Source organism: Pelophylax lessonae (genome assembly GCF_965119305.1).
Source record: "Pelophylax lessonae genome assembly, chromosome: 3".
In the NCBI taxonomy this organism is placed as follows: Eukaryota; Metazoa; Chordata; class Amphibia; order Anura; family Ranidae; genus Pelophylax; species Pelophylax lessonae.
Window position 1 is genome coordinate 106,119,819 of NC_138770.1, and position 25,259 is coordinate 106,145,077.

A 25,259-nucleotide genomic window follows, 5' to 3' on the forward strand; every position below is an offset into this window, starting at 1 on the left:
GGCTGCTGCATGCAGAGGTCTGCATACACCACAGTTGCTTATTTGAGGCGTGAAAAGCTCCATTCTTTAATATGGGCAGGGGTTCAAACACAATTTTTTAAAAGATAAAATAAATAAATTATATAAAAAAGGATAGATATAAATATTCAACACAACAGTGGCTTCAGAAAACCGAATATGCCACTTAACATGAGAATAGTTCTGTAATTTCTGCCTGTAGTGGGTTACACAGAGCACAAATGAAAGCAAACTGAGTAGTTTGCTGGACAGTTTTACCACTTCTGGACTGGAAGGTTTAACCCCTAATGACCAGGCCATTTTTTGCAATACGGCACTGTGGTACTTTAACTGACAGTTGGGCGGTCGTGCGACGCTGTACCCAAATAATGTTCATGTCCTTTTTTCCCCACAAATAAAACTTTCTTTTGGTGGCAATTGATCACCTCTGCGGTTTTTATTTTTTGCGCTATAAACAAAAAAAGAGCGACAATTTTGAAAAAAAAATATATATATATTTTACTTTCTGCTATAAAACACAGGCAATACAAAAATGTAAAAAAAACTAATATTTTCATCAGTTTAGACCCATATGTATTCTGCTACATATTTTTGGTAAAAAAAAATCCCAATAAGCATATATTGATTGGTTTGCGCAAAAGTTATAGCATCTACAAACGATACAATATTTTTATGGAATTTTTATTTATTTATTTTACTAGTAATGGCAGCGATCAGCAATTTTTATCAGGACTGCGACATTGTGGCGGACAAAATGGACATCTGACATTTTTGACACTTTGTCACTTTTTGGGGACCAGTGACCAATACAGTAATACAGCGATCAATGCTAAAACAAATGCACTGTCACTGCACTAATGACACTGTCAGGGAAGGGGCAATGTCAGGGGCGATCAAAGGGTTACGTGTGTCCCTAGGGAGTGCTTACTAACTGTGGGAGGGGTTACACTGATTGGGGGAAGACAGAGATCCGGGTTCCTACATAGCCGGAACACAAGATCTCCATCTTGTCCCCTTGCAGAACGGCGATCTACCTTGTTTACATAGGCGGATAGCTCTTCTAACTCTCGGGGATGATAGCGGTTGGCCGGTGGACATTGGGTTCCCTGCACCTGCTGATTGACATCTCCGCTACCCAATCACGGCGCAATCGAGCCTTCGGCAGCGCGATCACGCCATCTAGTGGCTATTGAACAAATGACATACAGGTACATCGTTTCGCGCAATAGCACCACTTTGCCGCAGTAAATACATGGCAGTTGGCAAGTGGTTAAAGCCCAACAGAAGATATCCTTTTACATTTCTTTTATGCAGACAGGCTGTGAGAATAAATGTGAGCATCTTTTTTTTACTGTACTATAATGTTGCATCAAGGGCTAAGGCTCCGTTCACATATGGGCGCCCGCAGGTCACCGGTGCCGGTGCGTTCCTATTCACCGATTCAGTTGCGAATCAGGTCCAAATTTTTGCCTGAATTTGCACCTGAATCGGATCAGAAGATGCACAGGACCCTTCTTCAATGCGGACCGCAGCCTCCCCCAGGGCTGTGTGAACAGGCTCCATTGAGAGCTGGTCACACTCTCCTGTCATGCGAATTGTATGCGGGGAAACCCGCAAATGTGTGAACCTGGCCTAAGATGCTTTGTGCTGGCAGAAGACTGGAGATCAACATTGTTGCTTAGGGAGCGTGATCACTGTTGATAAGCACAGAGTTTCAATCGTCAGTGCTCACATTCTCTAAAAAGCTGTTAAGTGGAGTACTGTGCAGTGTATTTTAGCAATTGCTACAGCAAAATGATTCAATAAAAAAAATCCTACATTTAATGCTGTTTATGCAGTTGGACCCCATTTCAATAATAAAAAAGAACTTTCATTTGGGGCTTTAAGCAGCTCATGTGTTGCCTGGAATTGCCCTTTAGACTGATAGAATGTATGTGTTATTTTTTTATTTTTTTAGGTGTTGTATTTTCTAATGGTAGTAATTGGAAAACCATGAGACGATTCACTCTTTCTACACTGCGAGATTTTGGGATGGGGAAAAGAACAATAGAAGATAAGATCACTGAAGAGTGCCAGCATTTGATAACAGTTTTTAAATCCTACAAAGGTCAGTAGTAGTGTAGTGTAGTTGACAGTTCTGAGACTGCATTTGTCCGGTTTTTATTTGCGTTGAATTTCTTTTTACAAAGCAGGTCCTACCGTGATGCACATGTGTAAGAGCTCATACAGTGCCTTGCAAAAGTATTCACCCCCTTGCCTTTTTACCTATTTTGTTACATTACAGCCTTAAGTTCAATGTTTTGTTAATCTGAATTTTATGTGATGGATCAGAACACAATAGACTAACTTGGTAAAGTGAAATAAGAAAAATATATACATAAAACTATTTTTTAGAAATAGAAAACAGAAAATTGGCATGTGTGTATGTATTCACCCCCTTTGTTATGAAGCCCATAAAAAGCTCTGGTGCAACTAATTACCTTCAGAAGTCACATAATTAGTGAAATGATGTCCACCTGTGAGCAATCTAAGTGTCACATGATCTGTCATTACATATACACACCTTTTTTGAAAGGCCCCAGAGGCTGCAACACCTAAGCAAGAGGCACCAGTATCCAAACACTGCCATGAAGACCAAGGAACTCTCCAAACAAGTAAGGGACAATGTTGTTGAGAAGTACAAGTCCGGGTTAGGTTATAAAAAAATATCTAAATCTTTGATGATCCCCAGGATCATCATCAAATCTATCATAACCAAATGGAAAGAACATGGCACAACAGCAAACCTGCCAAGAGACGGCCGTCAACCAAAACTCACGGACCGGGTAAGGAGGGCATTAATCAGAAAGGCAGCACAGAGACGTAAGGTAACCCTGGAGGAGCTGCAGAGTTCCACAACAGAGACTGGAGTATCTGTACATAGGACGAGAATAAGCCGTAGGCTCCATAGAGTTGGGCTTTATGGCAGAGTGGCCAAAAGAAAGCCATTACTTTCAGCAAAAAACAAAATGGCATGTTTTGAGTTTGCGAAAAGGCATGTGGGAGACTCCCAAAATGTATGGGGGAAGGTGCTCTGGTCTGATGAGACTAAGATTGAACTTTTCGGCCATCAAAGAAAACAATATGTCTGACGCAAACCCAACACATCACATCACCCAAAGAACACCATCCCCCCAGTGAAACATGGTGGTGGCAGCATCATTCTGTGGGGATGTTTTTCAGCAGCCAGGACAGGGGAAAATGGTCAGGGTTGAGGGAAGGATGGATGGTGCAAAATACAGGGATATTCTTGAGCAAAACCTGTACCACTCTGTGCGTGATTTGAGGCTGGGACAGCGGTTCACCTTCCAGCAGGACAATGACCCCAAACACACTGCTAAAGCAACACTTGAGTGGTTTAAGGGGAAACATGTAAATGTGTTGGAATGGCCTAGTCAAAGCCCAGACCTCAATCCAATAGAAAATCTGTGGTCAGACTTAAAGATTGCTGTTTACAAGCGCAAACCTTCCAACTTGAAGGAGCTAGAGCAGTTTTGCAAGAAGGAATGGGCAAAATCCCAGTGGTAATATGTGGCAAGCTCATAGAGACTTATCCAAGGTGACTTGGAGCTGTGATTGCCGCAAAAGGTGGCTCTACAAAGTATTGACTTTAGGGGGGTGAATAGTTATGCACCCCAAACTTGCTCATCCATGTCTTTATGGACCTTGCTTTGTGCACTGGTCCAAATCATTTGGTGGAGGGGGATTATGGTGTGGGGTTATTTTTCGGGGGTTAGCCCCTTAGTTCCAGTGAAGGGAATTCTTAAGACATCAGCATACCAAGACATTTTGGAGGCTCAACCCCAAACTGTTCCCACAAAGTTGGAAGCATGAAATTGTTCAAAATGTCTTGATATGCTGACGCCTCAAGAGTTCCCTTCACTGGAACTAAGGGGCCAAGCCCAACCCCTAAAAAAAAACCCAAACCATAATCCCCCATCCACCAAATGATTTGGACCAGTGCACAAAACAAGGTCCATAAAGACATGGAAAAGCGAGTTTGGGGTGGAGAAACTTAACTGGCCTGCACAAAGTCCTGACCTCAATCCGATAGAACACATTTGGGATGAATTATGGGCCATACACACTATAAGATTTTCTGAAGACTTTTTCCTTTAGATTTACCAAAACCAGATAATATGAGGTCAAACGTAAACACTTTCAATTTGTATGCAATCTGGCAGGCCCTTGCACTACATAGAAAAGGTAAATCTGAAGTAAAAAGTCTTCAGAAAATCTTATTGTGTGTATGGCCCTTTAGAGTACAGACTGTGAGCCAGGCTTTCTCTCCAACATCAGTGCCTCACCTCACAAATGTGCTTGTGGAAGAATGGTCAAACATTCCCATAGACACACTCCTAAACCTTGTGGACAGTCTTCCCAGAAGAGTTTAAGCTGTTAAAGCTGCAAAGGGTGGGCCAACTCAATATTGAACTCTACAGATTAAGACTGGGATTCCATTAAAGTCCATGTGCGTGTAAAGGCAGGCGTCCCAATACTTTTGGTAATATAGTGTATGTACCCAAAATCGGGGCCAAACTACACCTATTTTTGCTCAGATTCTTCGAGTCTTTTCCACACTTCTTTGTCCCCCTTTTATTGACAAGGCCCCCATTTTATCTTCCCAGGACAGCTGACCCATTAGCAGTTAATTTTTATTACCTTTAACCCTTCTGCAAACCTCTGGTTGGCGGGCAGAAGTCTCCACCCAGCGGTTTCCACCCAGAGAAATCCACCAATCTGTGGCAGGCCACAGTATGTTACCAAAACCCCCCAGGGACATTCTACCTTTGCAAAACAAAAATGTTTAACCCTTTCTTTCCTTGTAACCCTTTTACAGTATAATACCTTCTTTGACTTTTGTTGCTTAGAATTATGTTTATTATTGCCAAGCTTTGTTATTAGTAATCTCTTTGCTTGTATTCCAGGAAAACCATTTGAAAACACTATGATATTGAATACTGCTTTGGTCAATATCATGGACTCCATATTGCTTGGTCATCGATTTGACTATGACGATCCAACACTTCTGAGGCTTTTGACAATAATCAATGATAATGTCAGAATTATGGGTTCCCCAATGGTTTTGGTAAGGTTATTTTACTGAAACATTTTAACATGATACTGGTGATTAACCTTGGCTTTTAAACTGGCTTGAGGTCCATAAAGCAGGTAGCTCCAGGTGTATACTTACTAGCTCAGTTTTTCAAAATACCAAGGAATCCCTAAAAGTCCAGCATTATAAGAGATCATGATCAGCCATATAGTTTCCTCAAATATTACCCCCCCCCCCCCTTTCACTCTGTTTTCAGTAAGGTTGCCATGCCAGAAATGGGCCTAACCAAGAAGTTGTGTCAGATCAAGAGAAATGGTACATACAGAATTAGAAAATAAAGTGAGAATATCTGGCAGCACACACAGCTAGAGAAGTGCAACTGTTGATCGTGACCTGACAATGTTAAAACAACATTATTGTGTATACAGAACCCCTTCACAATGGCATTCAACTGGAACAAATATTCTAGAAGGTTATTGTTCTACCACTGCTAAGCTGGCACCATTTTCTGCTCTCCACATTGCCAGGTTGCCTTCCATCAATGCTTTCATTAATAGCAAGATAAAAATGAATAGTCTGTGGTTGGGGCATACATGTGGCTATCATGTAGTAGGCTCAGGCCATACAAGTCTTCCCTAATTTTCTTTTTCTGTACCTAGTAACAAGCACTGGAAAATAATTTTAAACATTCTTCCAAAATCATCTTTAACAATTAGGCAATTATCCTCATTAAATATACTAACTCAAATTAGGAAGAAAGGGCGCCGCTCACCAACCCAGTGCATTAGTATGTATGTAGTGCTGCCTCCTCAGAAGCCGCTGGTTTATGGGTCCCCCTTTGGCTGCACAGCCAGGCAACACAAATTTTCAGCAGACACACAAAGAAAACCAGTCCAAGGGCTTTGTTTTTGGTAGTTTTTGGGGTAAATAACTTGGATGGGCTTAGGGTGGTTATGGGATTCCCAGAACTAGGTCAATGTAGAACATTAAGGACAACTTGAGTGATCACAGACTTATAGCAAAGATGCCAGACTGTACTCCCTCTGGAATAACTGTACATCCTGCCTAGCCACAAGTCCCAACTTGATTTCAGGTACTTTTAAAAGTCTTCCCTGCAAAATGCCAGCGCACCTGGCTCCAACTGAGAATTAACTATGCGAGAGTGAAGAATAACAGTATGCTGTCCCTCCGAAGGCCAGCTGAATATTACACTTGGCTGCAATCTCCCTTGTAGGCTTTGGGGGGTAAAGAATGTAGAAGAACTTCAAGAACAACTGTAGCTATACATTCTTCTTAGCATAAAACTGCAGACTGTGTTCCCAGAAGAAATTGCTTTTAACAGACTGGCACAGCACTTCCAATACTGATCCCAGTACTGGTACATTAGCACAAGAGTATCCCAAGCAAGGGTTGAAAATTGGCAGTAGCCAAAAGGCTATAGATTTTGGGTGGTGAAACAGGCAGATGTTTCTCACTCAGTCCCTAATGTCCTGCAGCATAGATGGTGACTTCTGCCTCCTGCTGTTCATGTGCCACTTGCTTGCCAGGGTGTCTCAACCAGTTGAGGTGAGACTGAGATGGTGAGGATTTCTCTGAGCTTCCTTCCTTCTCCACCTTCTAGGGCCATTCTTACATAAATAATTGGTAGAGCTCCCGTAAATATTTAGGTCTCTATCTCCATCCCTATGCCCACTAAGTTCTGGAACTTTCTGGAAGCTTCCAGAAGCCAGGGGAGGAAACAGAGGCTCAGCCCTCAGAGCCTGCCAGCTGAACTGTACATACTGTAACTCCAATTAATCCTAGCCCCACTGGCTGCAGTAAAGCTTACTAAACAAAACTAAATTTACATAACCCATTCACACTATGTACACAAGAGGGTGCTACATGTAGATGAATGTGGCCTCAACCAGTGTCACTCCAGCCACCTCCCCCTGACATGTTTCACCCTGCTCACCAGGTCTTGGCCACAGAGGTACTCAGTGAGAGGGGCGAAACATGTCAGGGGGATGGACGTGGCTGGAGTGATGCTGGCTGAGGCCAGATTCATTACATATTAATGCACTGGGTTGGTGAACAGTGCCCTTTCTTCTCTTTGCTAATGCTCCTAAAGCCATGCATGGTGCAATGACGCAAGCTCTATTCACTGTAAGCTGTGGAGAGATCTTTTTCTCAGCTTAGAGCGGCATTGCAAGTTTTATTTGGATTATACTCAAATTGTTGTAATAGTGGCTTATCCATTCCTGAGACCTTTTTGCCTGGTCTAAATAAAGCAGAAATAATCATTAAATGTGCACAGCCCTGATCTGCTCCATGCCAGCCTTCCTCCCCCATTCATCCCATGTGATCAGAGCAATACACATTCCCCCACACAAGCAGAAGCAGTACAATTCACTGCCGCAGTGGTTCTCCCTTAGCTTCTGCAAACTGTGGGGGGGGGGGGGGGGTAGAGAGGGAGATGTATTTCAGATTTGACATTTAGTCAACTGACGGAGCAACAGAACAGGTGAGATCTGTGACAGCAGCTTCACTGTGCTGCTCTGCTTGAGGAGACCATCTCTTTATTATACATTAGTGCACCCTATACTGCATAGCTCCCAACTGTCCCTGATTTCGAGGGACTGTCCCTGATTTTGAACAAAGTCCTTCTGTCCCTCCTTCCTCCTCATTTGTCCCTCATTTTGGTCTGATCTATATAGCTGTATATAACGTGCACTTTTTATCTTTCAATAAGTGTTTCCCAGTGCAAAACCTTCCATCCAATTTCTAAATTGCTGCATTTGTAAATTCCAAAAGCCAATATAAAGGAAGTGGTAATAGTAGTGGTAAGAAAAGCACTTGTGGCTTTAACTAATCATTTTTTTATATAATTCTCTTTTAAGAGAGAGTGGCAGGGGGTGTGTCCTATGCCTACATACTTTTGCTAATAGGTGTCCCTCGTTCCCGTCTTAAAAAGTTGGAAGGTATGTATACTGTGCCCTCCTGAACGCTGTAGGGCTGCAACTAACGATTATTATCATAATCGATTAGTTGGCCGATTATTGTTTTGATTAATCGACTAATCGGATAAAAACCTAAAAAAAAAAAAAGTGTATAATTTAGTTAACATTCTTGAATATCTATATGCAGTGGCAAATATAACTATCCAGCTATATAGTTGGATATTTAATCCACTCTGAGACAGATATATGAATTATTATTTAAATGTGGTACATATCAGACTCAGAGATCAATATTTTTAAAAGACCTAAAACACTTTTTTGCAAATGTTCAAACCGGATTGGTATATAATATTCATGATAGATTCCCTTATTAATAGGCAGGTAGATTGATACAAGCTCCCAGCGCCTGCTGTCACTTATGCTGGCTATACACATACTACATTTTTTTTTAGAAAATGTTTAAAAATATTAATTTGATTTTTCTAACCATTAGTGGGGTCTATTCGGTGTTTGTTGTCAACCACAGTGACAGGAAAATTTGAAGGAGCAGAATGGAAAACTTCTCGATCAAACAAATAGTGTATGTGGTTTTTGCTCAGAAGTTCTATTCATTTTAAAATTTATTGTTAATAACAAGTGAAATTTTCAAACCCTTGTCCATTCAACGAATATACAAATCATTTTTGAACAAATAGATGCAAATATTTCTGTCCAAAAATCCAATACATGTATGGGCAGCAGAAGACCTTTAGTAGCAGCAGCATGCTTTTTTTTTTTTTATCACCTGTCATGATGGGGTTTAAAAAAAATAAAATAAAATAGCCCTTTATAGCAGAAAAACGGCAAATATCGCTACTGTAATATAATTATAATTTCTACTGTGAAACAGTGTAAGTATTATATTTTGTATCATGTGTATGTATATAAAAATAATATGCCCAGAAGTCGGATATGCAGGATATTTTAACTGGAGTCAGACATGAAGGTATGTATATGAAGGGTGGAGGGGGGGGGGGGGGAAATAACATTTATATATTAAAGTAGTACTAAAAGCTGAGACTTTTTTTTTTCATAGATATAATAATTTTAAATGCACAATACTAGTAAACTTTTACTTTAAATATTGCAATGCCTTATATTACCTCTAGTCTATCAGCCTCCACCTTCTCTGGGTTCAGATGCTCATCTTCCCTGCACAGAGCCCTTAAAGTGATTGTAAACATTGGATTTTTTTTCTTTTTAACAACAATCTTGTCATACTTATCCTCCCTGTGTAATGATTTTTCACAGAGCAGCCCTGATTCTGCTCTTCTGCGCCCCCTCCTTCCTACGGCACTTCTGGCCCCTCCTGCCTTCAAAGTGCCCCTATAGGAAGCAGCAAAGTATAGTACTGTACAGAGTGTCCCTATAGCAAGGTTAAAAAAAGCCTCTGCCTTTAGAATCACTTGGGTCCTTCTCTTGCCCAGGACTACATTTCCCATGAGGCCTTGCTCCTCACACATTCACAAGTTCTCTGGCATCTATATACATGTATGGATGGTGTACTGAGCTGTATGTGCGTTGCACTGTATTTTCTGATATGTAAACAAATAATGCATTCTGTATGCAGGACAACTAATCGGCTGACCGATTAATCGATTACCAAAATAGTTGACAACTATTTTCATAATCGATTAGTTGACGATTAATCGATTCGTTGTTTCAGCCCTGGACCGCTGTACTGTACCCTCCTTACCTACCTGCACTGTACCCTTACCCCCTCCCATACAGTACCCCACCGTATCCTGACTTTCTGCCCCCCCCCCATACTCTGCCCTTTTGACATCCTGTCCTCTGCGCTACTGACTTTTTATGTTGTTTGGATATTTCTGTTGATCAGTCTTTGATTGACCCTTCGTTTCCACTAGTGCGACTTTGGACACATAATGTCGCATGACAAGTCACAGCCTATTGATTTCAATGGCATCCGTTCCCATCTATGCGAATTAAAGTTGCAGTGACTTTGAAAAGGTGCCAAAACTACTTTGATGCGACTTTGAGTCAGAGTGTGTCAAGTCAGATCAAAATTGCACTCAAAAGTTGCATCAAAGTCGCACTTGAAAGTTGCACTGTAAATCGCACGACTTTGGTGTCGCACTAGTGGAAACATAGCCGTATGGCATGTGTTCTTATTGTTTAACCACTTTGCCGCTGCTCACTAGAGCTCTACTGCGGCAAAGTGGCTCTTGTAGGTCTGACGACGTAGACCTACGTCACCAGACACTGCGCCACCCGAGGCTCGCTCCCGCTGTATTCAGTCACAGCGGGAGTCAGGCCAGGGGAGGAGCAGCGGTGATCGCCGCTGCACTTCCCCGATCGACGGGGAATCGAGTCTGGAGATCTGCCCGCCTGTGTAAACAAAGCGGGCGGATCTCCTAAGTGACAGGCAGGGTCAGATTGCAGGGTTCAGCATAGCTGAACCTGCGATCTGTCCTTGTGTCACATAGTCACCTCCCCCCACACATGTCAGTAAGCACCAGGCATACATTAACCCCTCCCTTTCCAATAAAATTAACCCCTTCCCTGTCAGTGTCATTTTTACAGTAACAGTGCATATTTATAGCACTGATTACTGTAGTAATGTCACTGGTAACCCCAAAAGTGTCAAAAATGTCAGTCAAGGGTCCTATCTGTCCGCCGCAATGTCGCAGTCCCGCAAAAAATATTGCAGATCGCCGCCATTACTTGTTAAAAAAAACACCAAAAACGACAGAAATCTTTATTTAAACGCAATAACTTTTGCGCAAACCAATCAAAATACGCTTATTGCGATTTTTTTTACCAAACATATGTAGCAGAAAACAAATTGGCCTAAAATGATAAAAAATTTTGATTTTTACATTTTTTTGGGGGGGAATTTCATATAAAAAATGTGAAAAATATTGTTATTTTTTCAAAATTGTCGCTCTTTTTTTGTTTATAGCGTAAAAAGTAAAAAATTGCACAGGTGATCAAATACCACCAAAAGAAAGCTCTGTTTGTAGGAAAAAAAGGACCTAAATTTAGTTTGGGTACGGCGTTGCATGACCGCGCAATTGTCAGTTAAAGTCGCACAGGGCCGAATCGCAAAAAGTGGCCCAGACGTAAGCCTGCAAAATCCTCCGGTGGTAAAGTGGTTAAAAAGGATTTTATTGAAAGTACTAAAAAAAACTGTCTATGTTAAATTCTATCAACTATTTATACTTTAATTCTTGAGAGTATGTGCATAAATTGGGGCAGGCTGGTACGGGCCCCGGTGAATTACTTTTCACAGGGGCCTATGATGCTATTAAGATGTTCCTAGATTTATCTAGGCAGGTGATACTCCACATCCATACACTGTTCATCCTCAACAGGAGTATAAGAATACTGTCCATTTTCAAAAAGATGGCCAGGGCCTCTTAGACATGCAGGCTCCTGTTGGAGTAAGAGGAGAAAGGCAAAATTTCCACAAGGCTTCAGTTTCAGAGGGCATATCTCCTGAACTAATTGGTAACATCTGCAACTGAAAAAGAGTTTCCACTGAAAGCACCAGGTTTGCTCCTCAGACACTATATCGTACATTATATCGTACACCAGTCGCTCAAGGGAAGGCTGTTCATTCCAATGTGGCCTTGACTCCCAACTGGCTTCTAGCTTACTTCCCTTTGGCTTTTGCCTATGTAACCAGGTGCTGCCACTGGCTGTTAGTGGTTACCAAGTGGCTGGAGGAGCAGGCTGTGTTCCCTTCTCCTCTAGCTTTCCTGCTGCCACTGCACTGTGTGAGAGCGTGTAGATATAAAACAAAGAAAAGGGCGCACCAGCCTAGCGCATTATCCTCAGCGAGTTTATTTAAAATATCAAGATAAAAATCGGCTACTCACAAACATACGTAGAAAACAAGCATATCAGTTCCATAAAGCCGCCTCATTATAGGAGTCCAATATCTCATAGAAGCAGAGGGCTGACGCGTTTCGAGGCTGTGCCTCTTCCTCAGAGCCTTGTGAGACTGTGTGAGAGCGGCTCTGTGTTAATCCCCTGCTTGCTTCTGCTCACCCCCTCCCTCCTGGCAGCAGTGTGCTTGAACCAATCAGGTAGGGAGAGAACTTGCTATGCAACAGGGCATTCCAGTGCAGGGAGCAAAAGAGGATGGACCTGCTATTAAGTCTGCCAGAGCCATTGAGAGACTGAGCTAGAGAGAGGGAGAGCGTTATGGTGCCCCAAGGACCAGAGATGAGAGATTGTAGCTTGTGAGGACCAGAGCTGATTGACTGAGCTTTGTGAAGACCAGGGTTGTAGACTGAGCTACCAGGTTCCACATACCTGAGGACAGCAGACCTCCAAGTCCAGAAGGAGCATAAAAGATTGCTCCTTGTTTAGCAGCCCACTAGCCATTCATTGTACACTCTAAAAGGGACAGCTACACGTGTACCATGTTACAGAAGTTAGTTAATATCGATACTTTGGGTTAGTATTCACTAATGTAGTACAGCATCTTTAAACCTATTAATTTGCCTGTTTAATGATTTACGCATTTTTTAAACGGAAGTATGGCCAAAGCTATTTTTGCTATACTTCACCTGTAGGCCACAAGAGTGCAGTCTGTTCTGAACTCCTGTGACATGTTTTCCACCAACAATGGGCAAAAGCCCACTGTCCGGTGGCATCACTTAGCCAGTTGAGGCTTGGGATCCATCCTAAAGCCTGGACAAGCAGCTAGCTAAACCTCTCAATGAGCCACTGGGAGACTGAGCCAGCTGTTCCCACCCTATCCACAGCTCATCACTCAAGTGAGTGTTGGAGGGGCAGAGCAGAGAGTCGGTAACTGTCAGGCTCTCGTTTCACTGAAGACTGAGAACTGAGCGATCAGTAGTCTTTGATTCTTAGAATCTTAAAAATGGCGGGGGACAGATGCAGCATTGGATTAAGTGAAACATTTCTTGCAGAGTTCCACTATAGGAATGCATTTTGTATTCAGGCTCTCTAGGTGTGCCACTATGGCTGCTATCTCTTTCGTTTCAGGTAAGACTATCCTCACCCAACAGGCTCAATGTTTCAGGTAAATCATAGCAAGAAATCAGAAAGGTATGCCACCTGGATCTGGAATAAACAAAGAAAGTGGAAACTACACCAGAAATCTCACTAGAGGGAAACAATGTGAGACCAATATCCCATTACTGGCCCCAAAAAATATAAAATGACAAAACAAGCTTTTGCTGTAATATTTAACCTCATTCCAGAGATTCCTCTAGTGCACAGGTGTCAAACACAAGGCCCGCGGGCCGAATGCGGCCCCCCAGCCCATTTCATGTGGTCCTCGCACCTCTCCTGCAGCTGTAGCACCCCCCTTGTCTCTACCCCCACCTTGTCTCAGTAGTCAGCAGCAGAGGGGACAGAACTCTTTTGCCAGATCCAGTGCATCTCTGTGCAGCTGCAGAAAGGCTTGTCTTTGCCCACCCCACCCCCCTTCTCAGCAGTCCGCAGACTCTGGAAGCTGACTCCAGCCCTCCTCTTGTCCACCTCCAGACCCTGTACTTTCTTCCTCCCAGATCCACCTGCATCTTCTTTCTGGCAGCAGCACAAGGAAGGGGGTGCATTGTGATGTAAGGAAGGGTGGATGACTCCTGACTTGTGATGGTGGGGGGGGGGGGGGGCTCTTGACATCTCATGTAAGTGTGTAAGGGGGCGTGGGGTGCTCTGGACATCTAATCTTACAGATATAACTGGCCCTTTGAGGGTAACCATATGCTGATGTGGCCCACGATGAAATTGAGTTTGACACTTCTGCTCTAGCAGTACATTTTTTGCCTCTAGATGTCCTCAGTCTGATGACCAGTGTTCATTTAACCCACTTCATCTGAGCCCAGGTTGTCCTGGACCTGCCTATGACTGGACAGTGAAAGCTGCAGTGCACAGGGATGGCCTCATCTCTCTGACACTCTGCTTTCTTTTCCTATCACAATGAATCCTTGTAATGCTTCTTACTCTCACACTCCAGTACTGTTGCATATAGAATGCAAGAGGCTGATACCAGGCCGAATTCAAGTACTTACACTGCTTGCATTAAGAAAATACATATCCTTCATACATCTATAATTTGTGTTTATTCAGTTCACAGAATATGGTTACTTATCATTATCAGGAAACTAACCGTATGTGCCTTTTAGCTGTACAATGCATTTCCATCTTTGGTCCGATGGCTACCTGGTAGTCACAGAGAAGTCAATACAAACACACGTGAAATGCACACTTTTATCAGAGAAGCCTTCACCAAGCAGAGGAATCAGCTGGATGTCAGTGACCAGAGGAACTTCATTGATGTCTTCCTTGTCAAACAAAAGGAGGTACATGTAATTTTAAACAGAACCTACTTGTTTCTACCTGCTAATTTGCAGGAAAATTTTAAAGGAGACAGGTTCAACTGGTAGTTGCAGCGGTAAACCATGCACCAGACCGGGACACCCAGGAATAGTACAAGCACAATTGTTCTGCAGTTCTATTCAGCAAGGCGTAAACCAAACACAGTTCAATGCAGGAGGGTTTTGTACAACAAATCCATACAAAAAATCCGAGCCACTAATTTAAAACAACTTAAGGGGGAACCCCACATCAATAAAACCAAAAATATTACTTGCCAACCACTCCCCCCCCCCCATCTTCATACCAGACCCTTTGGATCTGATGTGGATTTTAGGGGGGAACCTAGCACAAAAAATGGCACAGCCCCCCCCCCCCCAAATACATTCCAGACATTTAATCTCAGCATGTAGCTTGTAGCTTAGGGGAAAAAGAAAGGGGGGGGGGTGAGAGAACGCTGGACTACTTCCCCCCCAATAATATCAGGTCACGTGCCTTCAATATGGGGGAGCATGTTGGTGAGGGCAAGGCCCATGTCCCACAACCCTGGCCCTGTTTTTGTGGAGTTCAGGCGGGCAAATCAGAAGTTCCCTTTAAGATAAAGGGCCTCAAGATTACCTCCCTCACTAAGTGAATGAGTAAGGGGTACATAGTACCCCTACTCATTCACACAAAAAAAGGTCAGTTGTAAATAAACACACAAGATTTTGACAAGTCCTGAAATGAAAAAAAAAACGAACCCCCCCACCCCCAAAATCCCTATGAACAATGCCAGCCTATTGTGGAAAGAAAAAACAGTTGATACATTGACCAATCCGCTCTTCAAAGCTGTCATTAGGTTTATGTAAAAGGAGTCAAGGATGTGGTGACATCAATTACTAAATGTGGACATGCCCATATTTTCTGTATGATATACTGTAAACAAAGTTGCAGAACTGAGTACTGTAAAGGAATTTATAACTCAGTCCTTGTTGCAAGCTGCAGATATCATATAGACTCTATATATACTAGCATGGACAATTTTTTAATTTTCATATTTGCTCTATGGTCATATTTGGTCAGTAATGTCACCACCACCCAGCCTCTTTGCTTTTACATGGCCAGGGATTCCTGACCATGTAAGTGAATAGGGCCAGTGACATCATTGGTTGTTAAGGACTTGGCGGTGTGTCTGCACCCGCCGTTGTCCTGAAAACCATTGATAGCAGGAAGATGTCATGTATAATTGCAGTAATAATGCCTCACCGAACAAGTATATGCTTCAACCACTGTGCTTCCTACACTTGTCCTGCTGCTTCTAAAATTTCCCCCCACCAATCATTAGGGGGCAGCTGTGAGTATACAAAACCCTGCCTCAACCAACATGCACACTTCCACACAAAAACATGGTACAGAACAAGGCATAGCGAGTCAGTAATGGAGAAAAGATTAGCTTGTGACTAGACCTTTTCTCTCAATTAAGGTCCTCTTTAACAACATGGGTAGTTACTGGCCTCAATTTGTTTTTCATTAACAGTAAAAACCACAGTCATCACTTATAACCTTATAAACACATTGTTACAATATTCTAAGTCAGGTTGGGACCAGCAAAATAGAAAATGTGTGAGAGGTAACCCTTCTATGGCGATTGGGGGCAGGGCGGGTCGGGGGGTTCTTTTTAAATCTAGTGATGCATATAAAAACTAAAGCTAAAATGGTATACTCTGAATTGTATGAATTTCAGGAAAAGCCAGAGTTATATTTCAATGATACAAATCTAACAGTTCTGCTGACGGACTTGTACACTGCTGGAATGGAGTCAACCTCAACCACTCTCCAATGGGGACTCCTGTTGATGATGAAATATCCAGAAATACAAAGTAAGTGATTTATTTTGTGCTCTGTTTTCTTTGGGCATCCAATCACCTTAATTTTCCCTGGGTTAAAGATCATTTGTATATGAGGCATGCCACCTGACTATGAATATGGAGCACTGCTGCCATTACCGGCAACCCGAGCTATGCCTTTAAACATAAGTGAGGAGGAATTGCTTTCAAATGTTTATCTGGGCAGGTAGCTGTTAAAGTCAATTACAGGAGACAGGAGAAACCATTTACGGCAAATAATTATCTGTCCACCAAAACGCTGTTCAAATGGCTTTATCTATTACCCAACAAGAAGCTTGGGAATTGACAGTAATATCTTAAGGAAAAATGAAAACCTTTTAAGTTTTTTAAGTATGCCTTTCTTTGAATACCAGAAAATGTTCAGAAAGAAATTGAAAAAGTAATTGGTTACGGAGAGCCTCGCTTGATACATCGAAAAGAAATGCCATATACTGATGCCGTTATCCATGAAATCCAAAGGTTTGGTAATATTGCACCAACAAGTGTTCCGCATTCTACTACAGAAGATGTGACTTTCAAAGGATTCTTTATACCCAAAGTAAGTATTACATTTTATCCTTCATTCATTAATAGAATATAAAATATGGAAGGCATTTGTTACCTACTCTTGAGCAATTCCAAAACTACAAAAGTCAAGTGTTACTCATATGGAATGAAAAAAAGAAGTCATATCCTTGGTTAAAAGGAAACAGATTTATTACTATTACTATATGTTTGTAAAGCATTGCAACCGTGATCAGTGGATCCTGCTCTGGTTCCTGCACACTATTCCTCCAGCTTTAATTACATAGTTACATAGTTGGTAAGGTTGAACGAAGACACCATGTGTCCTCTTAAGGGACCTAAGATTGAATAGTTTAGTGTTTGCAGCTGCTTCTCATAACTGAGGTCCTCCAGTTCTCTTATTACTAGCTTTGTTGCCTTTCTCTGGACTTTCTCCAGTTGCAGAAGATCCTTCCTGAGGTCTGGTCACCAGAACTGGATGTCATCCTCAAGATGTGTTTGAACCAAAGTTTTGTAAAGTGGTAGAATTATAGTTTTATCTCTTGAGCAAATACCTTCCTTAATGCATGCTAATAGTTTGCCATAGTTTTCCAGCTTTGCTTGCTGCAGCTTGGCATTGCAAACTATTGCTGAACCTGTGATCTACTATGACCCCCAGACCCTTTTCCATCCCTGATTCCCCCAGAGATTCTCTCCCTAGCAAGTAACTTGCATTCATATTTTTACCTCCCAAGTGTATTACTTTACATTTTTCAATATTAAACAACATTTGTCATGTTTCATAAAGGAAAGGAAATGCCCAGTGTACATAAAACAGGGTCATCTACATCCCATATATCAATACACAAAAAGAGCGAAAACAGCCAGGACTTTATCGTGACTTATGAACACATAGAACAATCTTAAACAAAACATCAAAATTTATTACAAAAAAATCCGTAAAAAGTTTGTTGATTACATTTAAAGCTAACTTGTGTGCACATACCTAGGGGTGGAACCTGAAGTGTTGAGGTAGGCCTCTCTTACAGCCCTGGCTCTGGAGTCCCTGGTAAGGTGACATGGAATGCCAGAGCGCAGAGTGGCACGAGCGCCTGGTAGGTCTAGAGCAGTGGTCCTCAACTCCGGTCCTCAGGGCCCACTAACAGGCCAGATTTTAAGTATTACCTTGGGGAGCTGCAGACTAGAATACTGCAATCACTGAGCAGCAAATTATATCACTTGTGATGTATTTCAGTTATCTTGCAAACCTGGCCTGTTAGTGGGCCCTGAGGACCAGGGTTGGGGACCAGGGGTCTAGAGGATCTAGAGGAGAGTGCATGAAGGCAGGTGCAGGGTAGGCACAAGACAGAGTCAGACGGTCCAGGTCAGCAACTAATGAGCAGATCAGGTTCAAGGGGCAGGCAAGAGGATAGTCAGGAGTCAGGCCAAAGTTGGAAACAGCAGGACAGATGAGCAGAAGGAGCAGACAGAAGCGTAATCCAGGGACAAGCCAGGGGGTCAGTACAGGCATTTTCAGAGGCAGGTCAGGTCGGCAACAAAAGATCAACAGGAACAAGTAACAGGAACACGGGAGTGTAGTAGACCAAACGGCACTGACACACTGCACTAGTGCAGTTAAATAGCTCTTGTGGCATCAATGCACACTAGCGCATGCCTGAGTGCGTGCACCCACCATTCGGCCATGAGCAGGGTTTCTCATGTCAGTGCGTCTGCATGCAGGATTGTCCCTTCCCTGACATATATAAAAGAAATGCTTACCTAACATCCTGGGACGGTACCCCTGTACATATGCCACAAATCTAATTCAGAGCACTTATGTAGTTTTAGAGTATATATTGTAGTGCACCCCCATAGGGAACGCAGATGAAAAGGGATTCCCCACTCCTGCACCACAAGGCACACTGAATTTTCACAGGCACACGAGAGTCAGAGAACAACCTGTGACTGTTTTTTTTTTGTTATTTATTGAGGGTTACTTGGATAGGGATTGGAGGTTATGGGATGCCCACGTGAGCAAAACCTCAGCAATACTTCAGGGACATCTTCCAATACAGTCTCATTCACTTGTCTCCTGCACACACTTGCTTGTTCCAGCTGAATAACTATAGAATAATCTGACAGATGCCAGGCTAGGAGCAGATAGCAGGAAACAGTTCAGAAGTGTTGATTATGCAAAGAGTTCAATAAACAAGAGCACATACCATGAGCAGGTCTAAGCAGAGCAGGTCAGCTGGAACTTGTAGTTCACCGCTGCAGATGAAGGTAAAAGTTGGCTGGTGCATGTGGTTCACTGTTGCAGATGAAGGTAGAGGTTGGCTGGTGCTTGTGGTTCCCAGCTGCAGATGTAACAGGAGGTTCAGGGCAGCCAAGTAGTAATGCTGAGTCTGGCACTACAGTAAAATCAGGCAAAGCGTAGTCTAGACAAGCTGGGTCATACACAAGTAGTACAAACAGTACAGAATCGGAAGCGAGCAAAGCAGGGTCAAAACCAGCTGGGTCATACACGATATATACAGAGCAGATATCAGTTGGGTCAAACAGGAGCACACAAGGTAACAACGCTATCAAAAGCACCAGTGGTATGGTGATACAGGTGATTTAAAGGTGAGCTGGCCAATCACCGTTAATTCCCAGGCAAAGACTGTGTTAGGTGAGTTTTGCTGGGTCTTAAAAGGGATCCTAGTACTGACAGTACCCCCCCCCCTTCCTCGAGGGGTTGCTTCTGCACCCCCAGGCTTACTTGGATAACGAAGATGGAACTTCTTCTTAAGTTTGTCAGCATTAGGATCACAAGCTGGGACCCAAGATCGATCCTCTGGGCCGAAAACTTTTGCATGAACGATATATTGTAAGGAAGTGCATACTCGTCTGGAATCAAGAATATATGCCACTTCATATTTCTGACTGTCCAAGACATCCACAGGTTCTGGTTCATTTACTTGGAGGCTGGAATGAACAGGCTTCAACAAAGAAACATGAAAGACATTTGGAATGTGCATAGATGGGGGAAGTTTTAATCTACAGGCCACAGGATTAACCATCTCCAAAATTTCATAGGGCCGATGAATTTTGGGCCAAGTTTTTTAGAAGGTATATGCAGGGACAGATTCCTAGACGATAGCCACACTTTGTCACCAACTTTATATCCTGGTGCCTTTGAGCGCCTCTCGTCAGTCATTTTCTTAAAAGCCTGCACAGAGTGAGATGTAGCACGATTAACATCAGACCAGATTTTGGAGACATTTTCAATTGTAGTGTTGGCATCTGGAACATCGGAGGGTGGAAGATCAAAGGAGCAGACACGAGGATGCAACATGTAAACACAGAAGAAAGGGGAGATCCCTGTAGATGTGCTGGCAAAATTATTAAAGGCAAACTCCGCCCACGGAAGAATGTTGACCCACTCCACATCATCATTGGCCATTAGACAATGTATCAGGGAGGCCTGTTGGACAGTGGAGGAAACTCAGCCAGTGACACACAGGTTTTTGTAGCTGTCTCAGTTGGTTGGCACAGACAAGTGGTGCATCCTGGGATAGGCTATAAAAGCCAAGAGCCCATGTGGCAGGGGGCTTCTTTGGGCAGGAAGCCAAGATCTAGTGGAGGCTGACTGGTGGAGTTTGGAGGCAACGGTGACTCTGGAAAAACAGTGTCCATCAGTATTTGCCCAGGGGTCTGCCAGGAAGGGGACCACTTCAGAGGCTAGAGTCAGCGGACGGGTGTCAGCACACAGGCAATGAGAGAAAAGGGGGTGCCAAGTTTAGAACCCTGAAGAGAATATTCAAGCAGGAGCATCTTCATTTCAGTATCAGAGTGAAGCAGCGGCCTTGCCGCATTCTACAGTTAGCTGTCCTCAAGACTGTGAATAGTTAATAGTTGGAGTATCCCACTCATCCCTTCTCCTATCCAAGTTCCTTAATAAAACCACAAAAACAACATGCCCTGGATTGATTATTGACTGAGCCAAGAACTTTCATTGCTGTTTATCTGCTGTCAGTTGCTAAGGGTAACCCAGGGGAATCCAGAAAGTGTAATTCTCAGCAGTCCTCTAGGGGGCAGTGCTGCATTAGGTATCTATTTACTTAGCATAACATCATCTTTCACATTCGGCAAACTTTACTGTTGTGTTGTTGTTTCGCAAAAGTGTGTTTCTTAAAAAAAAATAGCATTTGAAAGACCGCTGTGCAAATACAGTGTGACATAAAATATTGCAATAAATTGCCATTTTATTCTCTCGGGTCTCTGCTAAAATAAAATATATATATAATGCTTGTAAGTAATTGTAGTACTGCCCCCTATAGAGCTGCTGAGAATTACACCTTGCGGGTCCCCTGGGTTACCTGTAGCAACAATCTGTAGAAACGTATCACTTTAGACACTCGGCTCAGACAATGAACAATCCAGGGGATTTGATTTTTGTGTTTTATTTTAGAACTGGGATGGGAGAAGGGATGAGTGAGATACCCCAACTATGAACTATGCACAAAGCTTGAGGACAACTGATTACAGAGTATGCGGCAAGGCTGGTGCTTCACCTTGCCACAGAAGTGAAGATAGTGAATATGATCCTGAATTAGTTCCTCTTCAGGGTCCTAACTTGGCACCCCACTTTCTCACTTGCTGTGTATGTTAGCCCCTGTCCACTGACTCTCCACTGTAATGGTCCCCTTCTTGGGCAGACCCCTGGCAAGCTTCCCCGTATTCACTGACACTGTATTTCACTGGGTTGCTCTGCCTTCAGCTCCACCGTCAGTATCCACTGGACCTCCTGGCTCAGCACCACACTTCTGCTCACTAGGCCGACTGCCTGTGACCACCTTCCTTGCAGGCAGGAGGAGAGACAGCCTTCACCCTCCTCCTGAGATCTGGCTTCCCGCCCAAAGACCCCCTGTCACATGTGCCTGTGGCTTTTATAACCTATCCCAGGATGCACCACTGTTTGTGCCAACCTACTGGGATAGTTACAAAAGCCTGTGTGTCACTGGCTGGGTTTCCTCCACTGTCCAACGGGCTCCCCTATTGGGAACAGTGGGGACACTCTCTCAGCCCAGATGAATCACACATGGACACATGCAACAGGCATTACTATTGATCAAGCTCCCCTGTTAAGCAGATAGAGCAGGCTATATTTTACCTGCTACTCCCCTGTTAAGTAGGCAGAGCAAACTACTTTCCTTCCTAGCATCTATCTAGGAGGGAGCTACATAATTTTTTTAGCAAAAAATACTGATTTAAACTTGTAAGCAACAAGTGTCAGAAAAAGGCTAAGGCATGGGGTGAATAATCACTGTGGTTGGTCACACTCAGCTTGCTGATGTATAATGCAGTCCAGATCTTTCAACTGACACAACTAGAGTAATAGGGATGGAGGACAGATATCCTGTCCACCTGTACTGTTCACTAATATTCATATAATAGTCAATCCACTAGTAATATGTCAACAGAGATTGTGACTATTGCATGGAGAGCGAGTCACTCTTACCACACCCAATCCAATCTGATGTAAAACAGCAATTTCAACTTCCACAAGGTTATCACCTGCAAGCAACTCCAACTCATCCATAGAAAATACACTGCATATACAGTATCTCACAAAAGTGAGTACACCCCTCACATTTTTTGAAAATATTTTATTATGTCATTTCATGTGACAACACTGAAGAAATGACACTTTGCTACAATGTAAAGTAGTGAGACACCATCTGAACCAAATAAGTTTATCTTGGTCTCATCAGACCACAGGACATGGTTCCAGTAATCCATGTCCTTAGTCTGTTTGTCTTCAGCAAAGTGTTTGCAGGCTTTCTTGTACATCATCCTTAGAAGTGGCCTTCATTCTGGGACGACAGCCATGCAGACCAATTTGTTGCAGTGTATAGTCTGAGCACTGACAGGCTGACCCCTCACCCCTTCAACCACTGCAGCAATGCTGGCAGCACTCATACGTCTATTTCCCAAAGACAACCTCTGGATATGACGCTGAGCACGTGCACTCAACTTCTTTGGTCAACCATGACGAGGTCTGTTCTGAGTGGAACCTGTCCTGTTAAAGCACTGTGTGGTCTTGGCCACTGTGCTGCAGCTCAGTTTCAGGGTCTTTTCAATATTCTTATAGCCTAGGCCATCTTTATGTAGAGCAACAATTCTTTTTTTCAGATCCTCAGAGAGTTCTTTGCCATGAGGTGCATGTGGAACTTCCAGTGACCAGTATGAGAGAGTGAGAGCAGTAACACCAAATTTAACACATCTGCTGCCCATTCACACCTGAGACCTCGTAACACTAAGGAGTCACATGACACCGGAGAGGGAAAATGGCTAATTAGGCACAATATAGACATTTTCACTTAGAGGCGTACTCACTTTTGTTGCCAGCGGTTTAGACATTAATGGCTGTGAGTTGAGTTATTTTGAGGGGACAGCAAATTTACACTGTTATACAAGCTGTACACTCACTACTTTACATTGTAGCAAAGTGTAATTTCTTCAGTGTTTTCACATGAAAAGATATAATAAAATATTTACAAAAATGTGAGGGGTGTACTCACTTTTGTGAGATACTGTATGTATCAAATCTTCCTCGTATGAACGGTAATCCGCTCATTCAGTAGGTCAAAGGGGGGAAAACAATATCTCTAAAAGAGCATAAACAACATTTATGAACATAGATACAAGAATTAATTGGTGTACATCATTAGTAATAAACAAATAAATACCAAATTAGTATGCAGATGGCCATGAGCGGCCCACCAGGAGCTTACCAACCAGGGACAGCACTTATGAGGAGAAGATACAGGGCAGACTTGAGCACCAAGTCTCCCCTGGGGCAAACATGGGAGCCAGATATCACAGGGATAATTCAAATACATCGAAAGTGAAGGAGTATGTATAAGATGGTAAAAAGGTAGTGTTCAGATACAAGGCACAGTTAGATCTTCCCTAAATAGATGCATAGCTGTTCAAACTTAAAAAAGGCATGCCATAAAGGTTTATATCATCCTGGTAAAAATATCAAAAACATACAGAAATAATAATGTATATCCAGAAAGTGCTCCAATTATCAAGAAATAAAATGTGTGTCACCAAATACCTCCTGTCCGCCCTTCGACAGGGAAAGTTGACACGTGCTATGCCTGGTGCATGTTCTCAATTTGGTGGTGCAGTATTTCTTAAGTAGGTACCCAGGGTTGAAAGATCTTCTGAAGCAGGCCAGACGAGTCTGTAGCCATTTCAGGCGGTCATACACAGCCAGTGTTCCGGCTGAAATTAAGCAGGAAATCCACCTGAATGTAAACCGTCTGATTTGTGACATGCCCATCAGGTGGAACTCAACTTTAGCAGTGCTTCAGCAGATGCACATGCAACAGAGGGCCGTCAACGTGTATCTGTGTATGTATGGCACAGTGACAGGCTCAAGGCAGCTCAGATTTTTTTCCCCACGCCAATTGCTGCTGATAAAGAATGCATGCACTGTGCTGTCACCATTTTAGGGGGCCACAAGGATGGTAAGCCGTGACAATTCATGCATCAATGACACAATCCCTGTTGTGTTCCTGCTGAATCAGACTCTGCGTAGCATTATGGACAGGGCACTCGAGGCAGAGCAGTGGGAGGAAGAGGAGTACTGCCTTTGCTCTCAAGGCCCGCTTTATGCAGACACCATTCTTGCGACGCCACAGAACACACAAGAGGAGAGGGAGAAGGATTATGGCAGTTTTGGATGCATTGAAGCAGAGGAAGACATATGTCAAACCTTAAGAAATGGTTTACCGTACAAAGAACCCTTGGGAGTAGTACATGGTTGGGAGGAGGCAGTTCCAGATACTGTAATTTTCAGTGACCCAAAGGACTCTGGTTCTCATGCCTCTGCAAACTTGTGGTGCATAGGCTCCCTTATTCTTCAAAGCCTGCGAAAGGACCCAATAATTCGTTGCATTAAAGAGAAGGATGATTTTAGGTTGGCAACCCTCTTTGACCATTGTTACAAGGGGAAAGTCTCGGAAATCATCCTGTCCACACGGAGAGAGCAGAGGATGAAATATCTTGAGGACACTTTAAAAAGGAGTTTATTTAACACTCTGGTAGGTTACAGTCTCACGAAAAAGCTTGTTTTGAGGCTTCTGTTGATCAAAGGAGGAGCGGTGGAGAAGGGGTTTCATGGGCACAATTAACACCCAAGGACCAATTTTTCCGCACCTGTTTGATAAATTCATATAATTTCAATTTTTTTTCAGCAAGGTCAATTCTTGCTTTTATAGAGAGTACCTCTATAGGGTTACGGTGTGAAGGCACCACCAACACCCAAACCCCAATTTATTTGCCACTGTTTAACTGGGGCATAAAATTTTAATTTATTACAGCAAGCCAATTTTTGCTTTCATTAAAAGTACCTCTATAGGGTTACAGTGTGAAGGCACCAGCAACACCCAAAGCCCAATGTTACTTCTATTCAAAGTCTGCAAAACA

General features: G+C 43.0%; 1 protein-coding gene across 1 annotated transcript in view; it reads left to right on the forward strand.

The window, feature by feature from the left end:
• Window positions 1–25,259, forward strand: part of LOC309549022 (cytochrome P450 2K1-like) — a 58,917-nt gene that overhangs the window by 28,297 nt on the left and 5,361 nt on the right. The window contains exons 4-8 of the mRNA XM_082248964.1: window positions 1,976–2,125; window positions 4,986–5,146; window positions 14,217–14,399; window positions 16,130–16,265; window positions 16,646–16,830. Of these exons, the coding sequence (XP_082105090.1) occupies window positions 1,976–2,125; window positions 4,986–5,146; window positions 14,217–14,399; window positions 16,130–16,265; window positions 16,646–16,830 (815 nt within the window). The remainder of the gene's footprint in view (window positions 1–1,975; window positions 2,126–4,985; window positions 5,147–14,216; window positions 14,400–16,129; window positions 16,266–16,645; window positions 16,831–25,259) is intronic.